The 13,057-nt window shown below is 45.2% G+C and overlaps 1 protein-coding gene across 2 annotated transcripts in view; it reads right to left on the bottom strand.

Annotated features, from left to right (window-relative positions):
- Positions 1-588: 588 nt before the first annotated feature.
- Positions 589-13,057, bottom strand: part of NMNAT2 (nicotinamide nucleotide adenylyltransferase 2) — a 220,484-nt gene continuing 208,015 nt past the window's right edge. The window contains exons 12-14 of one of the 2 annotated variants that reach the window (XM_025285503.3): positions 8,109-8,210; positions 7,904-7,971; positions 589-5,306 (exon numbers count right to left, since the gene is read on the bottom strand). In XM_025285503.3, the coding sequence (XP_025141288.1) occupies positions 5,204-5,306; positions 7,904-7,971; positions 8,109-8,210 (273 nt within the window). In that variant the 3' untranslated portion in view covers positions 589-5,203. Of the gene's footprint in view, positions 5,307-6,860; positions 7,376-7,903; positions 7,972-8,108; positions 8,211-13,057 lie in introns of those variants that run through there. The other variant, XM_025285504.3, reaches the window with a different exon arrangement.

Raw genomic sequence — 13,057 nt, 5'->3', positions numbered from 1 at the left:
CAGTTTTCCCACCTGGAAAGCAGAGATTAGACTCTTTTTCCTCTGTTTTCTCTATACTATGGGCTACATGGAACTTTTTAGGAAATTCCAAGATCTGAAGTTTACTTACGGGTCATAAGGGAAAAAATGTGTTATGTACATGTCTGTTAACTTATAGATACAGTATATATTTTGTAAGTTAGTGTAAGTAAGCAAAATAAACCAATGTTTATACCCAATATTAAACAAGAGCTCATCATTACATACTCTCAGGACAGAGGGAAAAAAGTGTTTTGCTTTGTGACTAAAGTAGCAAATATAAATACAAATGATCAATTTATAAGTCATATCAAGTACCACAATGATATGCCACCAAACCCACATAGCTGACTAATCTCAGCCTTAAACAAAAAAAGATACCAAGAACCAAAATGATAAACACACACACACACACACACAACTAATCTGACAAACCAGTAGCTAAACCTTAAGTGAGCTGGCGGAGTGGAGAATTGTTATTTTACCTTCTGAATCACCATTCAGACCTAAACCCATACATAACGTTTGTCACAATTAAAAATTAAAAAAGATCGAATAGTCACGGCGGGGTTGAACAATTAACTTATTCATTTTTAGCTTGTTTACTTTGCCAAACAAAACCAATTATGAGTTTAACAATTTCTGTCTTACTTGATATCCTTTATGTCAAGAAGTAAGTTTTTTAAGTTTTTAATTTTCACAAATACATTTTTAACTCACAAAGAACTAACTTCTTCAAGGATCCAGAGCTAACCAATACCAGACTGTGCAGGTTAGGTAGAACCGAAGATTTCATTAAAAAAAAAAAAAAAAAAAAACAACTGAGAAAACTTAGGCACAATTGAACAAATTTGCTAGTTATTCTTCCCTGCTTATGGGTGTGGTTGTGTACACTTTCATATTACACATGCGACATTAGCTAAACCAAGCAGAAAATCTCCTGCTCTAAGAGCATTAACAACTGTTGGCTCCCGTCAAGTAAGACTGTGAAGAAAAAGTGATTAATTCTGCAACTCACAGAGAAGATTCTAGACCAAGACACAAGGCTCTAGTAGCATCATCGTATTTATTAACGTAGTTGAACCATTTTGCTGATAAAACTTTTGTCTGTGACTATTCTAGCAACAAAATTTTACTCAAAATATTGCACTGTGAGATGGTGTTGCAACTTCAATGTAGTATTTATTAATGTGTTGATTTCCATAAAGCAAATCTTATTCTTAAAATGGCAGATTCAGTGACCAAAAAAGTGATTCAAAAAAGCTTCCCCCTTCCCATGCCAATCCTTGAGACCACTAGGATCAAGCTGAGGTTTGGGCCCCAGGCCTAAACTGAAGGTGGAGGGAAAGAGAGTAACTCATTCCTAACTGACTGTTACAGGCTAATAGAACATTCCAAACATACTCAACAAAGAAAGCACATGAAAAATCGCATTTACTGGGCAGCTATAGGAAGGTGCAAACCAAACAAAATGGACTGAACACATTCATCATCTTTACCATGATGCTATTCCTAAGGTGTCCATCCCTGGACCCATCCTTCCCCTCTCACCTGCCCGCCTTCACATTGGAAAAGATCCTGAGCTTTTCATATACTGACTTATTTTTGAATTACTCTTTTGAGGAATAAAATATAATAACATGCTTCTCTCTCTTAATCTGAGAGGGAGAGAGAGAGAGAAAGGGAGAGTGTATCTGTGTGTATCTGTCTGTCTGTTTGGGGGAGTAGATTTGGGCTAGTAAAATACAAGTCATTTCTCCCTGAATTCTCTGCCTCTTGCTGTAGTTTGATTATGGAGTCTCACTTTCAATTTAATTAGAAGACCATGTTCTTGTGTTCTTTCTGAGAAGCTGGAGCAGGAGACTAGGGAATGTGGGAGAAAGGTTGGCCAAGCCGGGACAGGAAGAACAGCTTCTCTAGAAGCTCCAGTTCTGGGTTTCAGGCACTTCAGGAAGAGACTTTCCTCCCCTGTTCCCATGTACATTCAAGGAAAATGAAAGCAAGAAGGCCCCAAAGGCTGCCTGGGTGGGAGAGGGAGGTGGTGAATGAGGTACCCACTAGCAGCACAGACACCACCCCCCCAGAGGGCCATTCCTTGAGGAGAGAGTCATTGACACGAAGGGTTTCCCGCGTGCCTCTTCTTACATATCAGCCACTTTCATGCAAGCGGGAGAGACATTTTTATTGGTAGGCAGGAAATGAGGCTCCAGACCCCCTCTTGAGACAAGTCATTCTAGCCCATGCCTTTCTCACGATCTCTGAACCTTTGGGTCAGCCATTGTAGGAAGGAGCAGGACCTCAGGCTGGAAGTCAGGACCTGGAGGTCATCCTGTGGGCACCTGGGGGCACCACTTCCAACTCTGAGTCATCTCTCTGGTATTGGCCTTGGCTGGGTCACAGTCACGTGTCCTGCCCTGGATTGAAAGAGGGGATCTGACCTCCCTGTAGCAAGTGAAGAAGGGGGCAGGGCAGGAAATGGACTTCCATCCAAAAGGGGAGTCACTTTTCCTTGTATTAAAGCAAAGCTATTTTATCATGATCCTTGCGATCGATTCACCAAGATAGACTCTGCCTCATTTCATTCCTAGAAATCTACTTCTATCCCTGTTATTTTCTTTAGCTCATCTCACTCTCCCTATAAACGTGCTTTCCACCCCCACACTGAATGCCGCGAGAGTCAGCCCTGTTTCTTCTCATGGGTCATGAATGAAATGGGGCTTGACCACAGAGCCCAGTAAAGAAAGAGTGGACCAAAGAAACAAAAGACAGCTGGTCTTTCTCGGATCTGTCCACGTGGATCTTCAGAATAAAGTCTGTCCATAAACTTCATATCCTTGATGATGTGTGCTTCCCCGGGGAGTCCAGCTCCCTCATTTCCTTTGTATCATTTCCTGGCTTCTGAATGCCTTGCCTAGACAAAGGTACTTCTGTCTTTCTCTCCCTAGCACTAGAGCAATCTTGAGCACTTTCTCGGTCTTTGCCTTCCACAAAGCAATCCTTTCTTGGATTCAGATTTCCTCTAAGCCATTGCCATTTCTAGCAGTTCATTTCTAAGGGAAACCTAGCTACAGCCTTCCTCACCATCACATCCTCCCCCCAGGACTAGCATACACAAGGCTGTATACAGGGAGCACCTGGGACAGACGTAAGTTAAGAGAGAGATGCCAGGTAAAGACTGAAAGCTGCATCTTATCTGGTCAGTATCATGGGGAACCAAAGGAGCAGAGATTATGTGGTGTGATGACCTAATGGTCAGGGAAACATTAGCCTTTTGTCAGGCTTTACACTTGCTGTGTGTCCTTGGACCAGTCATTTAATCCAGTGGATCTCTGCTTCCTCATCTTTTAAAAGAAACCTTGGCTCAATTAATCTCTAAAGATCTTCTCAGATTCCATGATTCTTAGCTGAACACTGAGAGCCAAGAACAGTATCTTACTTTTGTCCTTTGGAGATTATTTCCATAATTCAAGAGGATAAGCCCTCCGCCTGCAACCATGCTACTTTTCTGTTGAATTTATTTTCCTGGAGGCTACTGAAGGATGCTACAGATGTTCCTGGCATCAGATCCCACCCAATACCTCCCAGGCCAGGGCTGGTACTAGATATCGACAAAATTATCCTACAGTTTGAGGACCATTTCTCAAAGAATCAAAAACCCAAGAGCCAAGAGACTGGATGAGAGACACAGAGCAGAAGAGAGGAATTTCCTTCCGGTTCTCCAGGCAGGACCTGAATGAGACCTGAACAACTAGAACAGAGTCTGTCAAAACTGTTTCCAGAGCGCCAGAGGCAGGTGGGAAACTGGGGACAAAAGGGGTGAATGAGTTTAGTGGCTCTTGACAATCCCTCCAGATGTCTGTTCTGAGAATCGTGGTCCTGCCAGGCAGGCTTCCTCAGGCTACGATTGTGGCTTCTGGGTTCAGCATGAGTCGTAACCCCAAACCCACAAAAAAGGCTGAGGCTCTGCTTCTCAAGAAGGAACTGACCTCAGGCGCCATCTCTGTTACCAAACTAGAGTGGGTGAGAATCACTAGTTCCCACCGGGAAATGGGAATCACTTTCTCCTAGGTCATCCTGGATTTACATTACGACAGAGACATTTCCCAGCCGAACAGGCAATAAATAATTTCCGTTAGCAAAGATCTCTAGCTTGAGTGAACTCTTAGCATGTTTTATTTCAGAAATGGCTGCATTTTTAGGACTCGGCCTTGCATATTTGTTTCTTTTCAGATGTAGGAAATGCGACTAAGTCTGGCCTCCAAAGGCTTTGATGGTGATCTGAAGGTCCCTTGGTAACGTTGGAGCTGACAGGGAACCACCCACACTCTGCCATCAGTCACAGCTCAAATAAGTAACTGAACGGATGCCACCAAGAAATGAGAAGGAACCGGCTCTAGATGATCGTTAAGCCCAGAGCATCAAAAAAGAAAGGTCTTCGGAAACTAATGAAATGGACTGAAATCCTTCTGAACAACCCTACTACTCCCAGACTTGCGTCCCAGGTTTCAGAACATGAACGTCTCAGTCTTGACCCCAGACTGCTGTGTGTGTGTAGGGCGGAGGCGGGGAGAAAGCGGGCAGGTGGCTGGGGGTTGTCTCGGCCTGGTTCAGCGGGCGTAGCCCTCGCGCAGCTTTCTGAGAGCTGAGGCCTGGCTGCGGCATCCTGTCAAGAGGGAAGGAATGCCGCAGAAACGCAACAAGGCGACAGACATAAAGAACCGCGGACACGGATTTGATCCAAGTTCTATGAGGAGTGAACAACAACAACAACCAACAAACGAAACAACGAAACGAAAGATAAGAAAGAAAGGAAAAAGATAGCCCTTTGTGGTAAAGGGCATGCTGGGAAGGCGAGGGCCAGAGCCGCCTCCCCAGAGCATGCTGGGAGACGGGCACCCGCACATCTCCAAGGACCGCGCTTCCCCCACCCCGACCCCGTCGCCCACCCCCAACCCGGAGACGAGAGGAGAGTTGGTCCAAAGATGGCTGCGGAGCAGGGGTACGCTGCGGTGTTCTCTGCAGGTTCCCCCACACTGTGGGGGGTTGAGTCAGCAGGTGGGGAAAACAGTCAAGATGAGGAGACGGAAAAACGGAGGCGGGAGAGAAACGGGATGGACAGAGGCGGCGGGGGGCCGGTGTGTTGGCGGAGGACCAGGGGAGAGTGGAGCACAGCGCCCCGTGGCCGCTAGCCCGAGGCGTTGATGTACAGCTGGCTCTTGAGAATGTAGTCGATGACCGGCTGGGACAGGTAATCCACGACGTGGCCATCCCCGTGCTGCAGAGCCAGCCTGGTTGGAAGAGACGCTAATCAGCGGGCATGCTTTCCTGAAAGCAAGGCCAGAGGACTGGCCAGCCCATTCACTTTTGAGGAAAGGGTTTACCCAACACCCATTACCAGTCTTTGCTTAGGCTAAGTGCATGGCGTTCCTATCAGAAAAAAACCCCTTTCCCCTCTAATTCCTCCTCCATCCTGACTGTGCCACTTCCTAACTGAAGAACCTCTGGCAAGTTGTTTAAACCCATCCATTCTTCCATTTCCTTGTCTGTAAAACAGGGGTAATACTGGGGCCTGGGGCCGAGCTCAGCTATCAGAATGATTAAATGTCATACAGGTAGCACTTAGAAAAGCCCAAGCACACAGTAGGCACGTCAAGGTGTTAGCTATTCTTATGTCATTTCTTTGTGTTTCTCTACACCAAGGTCTCAGGAAAAGGAGTATCATGATTGATTCCTTCTTTTCCTTCCTAAGGAAGCCCTGAGGGCTAAGAAGCGGCCCTCCTTCATGAGGCTCTTCTCATGAGCCCTGGTGAGGGGAAGCACTACCATGTACAGGACTCTCTTCATGCACTTCAGTTTCAGCACAGTTTTGCTCCAGTCTTGGCCTGGCTGCTTCCCATTCTCTATGCACATGGAGGTCTTGGGAATGTCAGGTCCCAAGGAGCCATTTGTAAGAATTCACACACTCCTCTGGACACCTTGATTCTAAAATGCATCTGTGCCTTGCGCTGTGAGATCTCCCTGAAGGCTGGCTCAGGGCCTTTGCAATGCACACGGTGTCCTGACCTTCCAGCAACCTAGGTCCCCAAGTGTCTGCCCACACAGTTTATGGGGAGGCTTCTTGAAAAAGTGGTTTACATCCGTGGTTTCCAAATGCCAATCCCAATTTCACGAGAATCACCCAGAAAGCAGCTCCCCAGAGACCCAACCCCCTGAAATTCTGATTCAGTGGGAATGAATGGGACACTGAAATTTGTGTTGCCATTTAAGTTTTCACAGTAATTTTATTATACAGCCATGGTTGGACCCACAATCTTCCCCTCTTCCCTGTTGGCCACTGCCACTTCTGCTCTCACCTCATAGTTGATGCTACTGTTTCAAGGGCCCGCATAATCACCTTCCAGGGAAGAGGTCCAGTGGACCTTTTAAACCTTGGGCTCACTTGATTTCTTTGAACATATGACACAGATGACAAATGACAGTGTTCTCTCTCTCTGTACCCTCTGCTGCTTTTGTTCCAGGGCCACCAATGCTGGTGGTCTCTGACTGCTCCTTAGTCTTCTTCTATTTATTTTTTTATTACTTTTTAAATTGGAGTATAGTTGATTCACAATGTTGGGTTAGCTTCAGGTGTACAGTAAAGTGATTCAGTCATACATATATAGCTATAATTCTTTTTCAGGTTCTTTTCCTTTGTAGACTCTTACAAAATATTGAGTAGAGTTCCCTGTGCTATATAGTAGGTCTTTGTTGGGTATCTATTTCATATATAGTAGTGTCTACATATTAATATATAGTAACCTGTATATATTAATATATACACACTACTGTATATAGTACTGTGTATATATTAATCCCAAACTTCTAATTGATCCCTCAGCCTTCCTTGAAATAAATGTTAATATGTTTTAAATGTTCCCATAGCCTTTGCTGTTACTGACTCTCCCTGTGAACTCAGCCATACCCTTAAACTTTAATTTACACTTAGGTGCTCATGGCTTTCAGTTTTATTATACTTCCAGACCTCTGTATTTCACATATCTTAGCCTTCCATTGATTATTTCCACTTGGAGTTTATGGTGGAAACTGTTAACTGGCCCCTAGTATCCAGTCTCTCTTTCTTATCCTGAGTAATAGACCCTCCCAAGTTTTAGCTGGACATATGGCTGCCAAGCCTCAAAGTCTACTCCCAGCCTGTCTGGAGGCTAGGCATGGCCACGTGACTGATGCTGAGCCAGTGGGATGCATGGGAAGTGATGGGGGAAACTTTGGGTCGTCTTCTAAAGGACGAAGCTCTTTGCCCTTCCCCACTGGCTGAGAAGAGAAGCCATTGCAGCAGCCGCGGACTCAGAGAGGGAGGCTTCATGTTGAAGAGAACAGAGATTCAATCTCTTTTGACAGTGAATAACATTGAATAACATTTCTCATTTAAAAGTCTAACTATTTAGGGTTTTTTGTTATGGCAGTTAACCTAAACCTTACTAATTCTGTGGGTGCCTCAGAGTGGAAGTGGAAGTGTCAGTCACTCAGTCGTGTCCGACCCTGCGACCCCATGGGCTGTAGCCCATCAGGCTCCTCTGTCCATGGAACTCTCAAGGCAAGAGTACCAGAGTGGGTTGCCATTCCCTTCTCCAGGAGACCTTCCTCACCTCAAACTAGAGTCTAAACTAAAAATAACTTCTTCCCCTCTCAAGTCACCTAAAACTAACAGCCTGTCCCCCTTTTAAAAATCAAGGACTAGCGACAAATAAATGAGATCTAAAAAGAAGGCTACATATTGGGGTAGCTGGTGTCGGCCAATCTAACAGTCAGCCTGGACTGAGGAGAGCTGTATGGGAACCTGAAAGCCAGTTTGACCAAGGTCTCTCTGGTCGTTTGTCAAACGTACCTGCTCTTGGTTGAGCTGACCACAGACATGGGATGGTTGATATCATCCTTCACCACCATGATGTTGTTCTGTGGACAGAGCAGAGAGAGTAGGTTCTCAGTCCCTCACACTAAACTCCTTTTGTGTCCTCACGCCTCCAGCCCCCAGGCTTCTCAGAGAAGGGCCACATCACATTATTACACCAGCAGGGAGCTGGAGGACTCACTTTGTATTTGCGGAGTATTGAAGAGTGGTTCATGATTCGGTCTGTGTCGGCTGCGTCCCGGGGGACCACCACGATCCCAAAGTCCCCAACGATCACCTCCATCTGAAGAAACCGAAGGAGGGGAGAGAGAGAGAGGAAGTAGCCTTTGGTGAGACCTTGACTCCAAACCCCTACTAAGCAACTAGCTAGCAAGGTGGAGCTACCTCCTGTTGGAACCCTAAGCTTTAGTCCCAAACTAGCCTTCTCAGCCTCATAGTCAGCTCCTTCAAGTAACAACCTGAAACTGTGTTCGTGGAATGAGTGGGAACTTCACCTGGCACACTTAATAAATACCTGGAGACTGAATTAATAATGCGCTCCTGCATGTCTGGGCAAGAGCTCTTCAATTCCTGAGGCTCCCGTTGAGCTCAATAGTGTTGAAGGGCAGCATAAAACATGGTCCTTACCTGGTAATATCCTCCTGGGTGACACAGATCCCGTTGCTCAGCAACCAGACCCAAGCCCCTGGTTGGTTTACTGAGAGGGGCTGGAAGGCTCTCTGAGCTCACCTATGTCAAAACTGCTGTGGGACTCAGGGTGGTGACAAGAGGGGAAAGGCTTGGAAAGCCCCAGTGTGTTCACAAGCAGTGACAGGGGAGGATTACTGTGGGGTCACTTCTGAAATCAGCCTCTGATAGAAGCCTGCTGCCATCATGAGAAATGACACCTTTTCATTTAAAAATTAACCCCCCCAATTATAGATACAATAGAAACTTGGGAAAGTGAGAAAAGAAAAAAAAATCAATCACAACCACACAATCCAGTTAACCATTGTTAAATTAACATCTTAGTATTTCTATCCAGGGTTCTCTTCTCTATGGGTGTATGTCCACAACTGGACTGAACTGCAAAATTAATCATTTTATTAAATACCTATATACATTTTTCATTTAGCATTGTATTGTGAGCATTCTGTCATACAGTTAAAAATATTTGAAAGTGTGTTTTCTCCAGTCTGTGTATTTAATTGCCTGACTATACTGTCATATACCATGACATAGTAAGCCAAATTTGTATTATAGAAAATATAGAGTCACTTCTGATTTTTGCAGTTATAATAGCACTTTGTTGAAGATCTGTATACATAAATCATTTACCACATCTCTTGATTATTTCTTTAGGATAGGAAGTAGAATAATTGGATGAAAGGATATGAACTGGACATATTTCAAGCTCTTGAGACATATTACCAAGCTGCTTTCTGGAAAGTCGTGCCAATTCTTATTTTCAAAGAGCCTGCAAATTGTAGCATTTAATAGACTTGGATCTAGTCTGGGCATATTACTGTCTAGATCTTGCCAATTAAGGATCCCAGATGGAGGGAGAAGTGGGGAGAGGCAGGTTTCTTCTAAGCATGCAGCTTATTGGGCAAGACCTGCTTTGGGGCAAAGAAACCAGGTTTCTCCTTGTAATTCTCCAGCCAAGTGCCACAAAAACAGACATTATAGAGCATTATGGCTACTTCTTCTCTATAGAGGATTTCTTTTTTTTTAATTTATTTATTTTTTAATTGAAGGATAATTGCTTTACAAAATTTTGTTGTTGAGGTTTTTTAGAGGATTTCTTTATCAGCAGAATTCCCCTCCTAAGCCTGATTCACTGGTTATGCATGTGTGTGCCCGCACGGTGTGCACGTGTGTGCCCTTGGCTATTTGCAGCCACCTTCACCCTACTTCTCCCCTTGCTTATAGCTGGAGCTAGAGCTGCAATTAAAGATTGACTGAAGGCGCCCCAGGAGGGAATCTGTGGATGTACCATGTCTGAGCCCCCATTGGACCATGCCATTTGGAAGATACAGAACATTACACAACATGCTGCCTCTATTGGTGGTATTCAGATGAGGTAAACTAGCCCCAAGTCTTTGTCCTATGAACCAGGAACGTTAGGGAGGGGTAGGGCAGGGAGTGGAGGTGGATCCAGTGTCTCCTGCCATAGCGTTTAGAATACTGCACCACTACTTAGAAGGTAATCGAAGACACTGGCTGATAAATTTGGCTGAACATCAGAATCACGTGAGGAGCTTAAAAAAAACCTCAAAGCCCAGCTCATACCCAAGATCAATTAAATCAGAATCTCTGGGAATGGGGCCCAAGGATTAGTATTTTTTTTTTTTACTCCCTAGATTTTAATTTTAATATGTAACCAAGTTTAAGAACCAGTGATCTAAGTACTGAATTAAAACTCCAGGGGAATTATTACCGTAGAGAAAGAGAGAGAAAAGAGAAGGGATGGAAAGAGAAGGGGATGGGAGGGAAAAATTAGAGAAGAGAATCCATCTGGCTGGTATACGTGGAGATTCCTCAACTGCCTTGCTATGCAGGTGTTTTGAGATATTTGGTGCCAATTGTATAACACAGGATCTGAATTCAGTTTGATTCTGAGAATCTGATGGATGTTTCATGTGTGATGTATAAAACAGTGGTCTATTTAAAGTGAGCATTCCAGGAATTTCCCTGGTCGTCCAAGGATGGTGGTTAAGGATCTGCCTGCCAATGCAGGGGACACCGGTTCAATCCCTGGTGTGGGAAGATCCCACATGCCGAGGAGCAGCTAAGCCAAGTGCCAGAACTGCTGAAGCCTGCATGCCCTAGAGCCCGTGTTCTGCAATGGGAGAAGCCACCACAATGAGAAACCCACATACCGCGACTAGAGAGTAGGCCCCAGCTTGTCGCAACTGAGAAGAGCACACACGCAACAATGAAGACTCACCACAGCCTAAGATAAATAAATAAAAATGTAACAATCTAAAAAAAGGTAAGCCTTCTAGTTTAAAGCATGAAAACAACGGCTCAGAATGGCAGTCAGGCCTCGCGGGGATGGCCCCCTGGGTGACATTAGTGCAGCTGCTGCTTTCTACTCAGAAACTGATGACCTGAGCACCTAATCAGTAACCACACAGGCTGCTCAGTGGTGGCAGGCAGATGGAGGCCTCGCTGATTGCGATGGTTTCCTTTTCCAGAAACAGGTGACAGACGTACCCCCTGGGAACAGATGTGGCGGAGGAGACACGTCTAGCAGACAAGACACACAGCTTTGCCACATCCCAGGAGCATCTCTGCAGACGTCTGGACCAGACTGCAGACCTTTTCTGCTCCTTTGGCCAGACTGGAGGTCACAGGCTTGATTTTCATGCTGGAAGGTGTATGTGGGTGTGTGTTTTGGGGTGATAGGAGGTGCCGGGTGCTAGAGCTGGTGAGGTTGCCCTCATCCCATGGGTGTCCATCTCCCTCCAGAGGCTTGGCTGCCCTGCCCACCCCCACTCTCATTCCTACCCCTGTCTTCATGTGGCCTCCAGGATCCACCCTCTCCTGTGTCCTCCTACCTCACTGGTTGCTCTTTTGGAGTTTCTCCCTGTACTGTTCCTTCTTTTCTTTTTTTTTTCTTCCAGCTGCTCATCATGTGGGATCTTAGTTCCCCAACCCGGAATCAGACCCGCACCCTGTGCACTGGATATGTGGAGTCTTAACTGCTGGACCACCAGGGAAGTCCCTGTGCTGTTCCTTCTTATCTCCCTGATCTCGAATGACTGGAGTCCCCCAGGCTCAGTCCTTGGACCTCTTTTCTATCTACGCTTGCACTTTTAATGATTTCATTCCATTTCAAAGTTTGAAAGACATACAGAAGGCTCTCAGATTTATACCTCCAGAATGGACTTCTCTCCTGAACTTCAGACTCATATATCCAGTGGCTCTTCAACAGGCCCACTTGGATGAGGTGTCTCAAGAGTAATATTCCATAAGCCCCTGAACGCTCTGACATCAGTCAGTCCCTTCCACTGCCATCCCGCACACACCAAAATGCTATTCCTTTTTCATTTCAGTAAATGGAAACTCTTTCTGCAACTGCTCAGGCCAAAATCTTGGTATTATCCATGATTCCTCTCTTTCTCTCACATCCCACATTTAGTACATAAAGCAACTCAGTTGACTTGGTCTTCAAAAGAAATCCAAGAACCTGCTCATTCCTCATCATTTCCATCACTTCTACCTTCAAGCCTCTTCTGATGGGTTAAAATAATGGGGCCCCCAAACACCCAGGTCCTAATCCCTGGAATCTCTGAATGTTACAAGATGTGATTAAACTAAGGGTCTTGAAATTGTCCTGGATGATCTAGGTGGGCCCTTATGTAATAACGAGGGTCCTTACAAGAAGAAGGAGAGGGAGATTTAACTCAAGAGAGAGAAGATGATATGAAGATGGAGCAGAGAGGATGCTACACTGTTGGCCTTGAAGATGGAAGAAGGGGCCATGGCGTTCAACAAGTGCAGCTCAAGAAGTCGGAAAAGGAAAGAAACAGATTCTCCCTGAGGGCCTGAGGAGGGACTATGGCTCAGTAAACAGATTCTCCCTGAGGGCCTGAGGAGGGACTATGGCTCTTGACTATGACTTAGCTTTGGCCCAGTGAAACCCATTTCAGACTTCTGGCTTCCAGAAATGAAAGAAAATAAATGTGTGTAGTTTTAAGCCACCAAGTTTGCAGCCACAGAAATTGTCCGTCTCCATCAGCTCCCACTTGGATTGCTCTGGTCTATTTTTCTCTTGCCTTTTTCCAGTCTATTCCCAACAGCCAGACTGAAATATCAGTCAAATTACGTGGTTCCTTGGCTCAAAACCCTTCACTTAAATACCACCTTCTCACAGAAACTTCCATTGGCCACACTATTTCAACCTCCAACCCTTTGCATAGAGACCCTCACCCTCCCCACACCCTCTCAGTCCCCACGTCCTAACTCGTCTTCATTTCCCCATTGCACGTGTCTCTATCTAACACCTTGTATATTTTCTTTGTTTAACCTTACTTTTGCCTCTTTCTCTCTCCCCTATGAAGGTAACCTTCATGAAGGTAGGGAATTTTGTGTTTCATTCATTGCCATGTTCCCGGGTGAAGAGGATCATACATGCTCAATATA

Source organism: Bubalus bubalis, chromosome 5 (genome assembly GCF_019923935.1).
Source record: "Bubalus bubalis isolate 160015118507 breed Murrah chromosome 5, NDDB_SH_1, whole genome shotgun sequence".
Taxonomy (NCBI): domain Eukaryota; kingdom Metazoa; phylum Chordata; class Mammalia; order Artiodactyla; family Bovidae; genus Bubalus; species Bubalus bubalis.
Note: the sequence above shows the minus strand (reverse complement) of the source record. Positions and strands in the feature narration are given on the sequence as shown.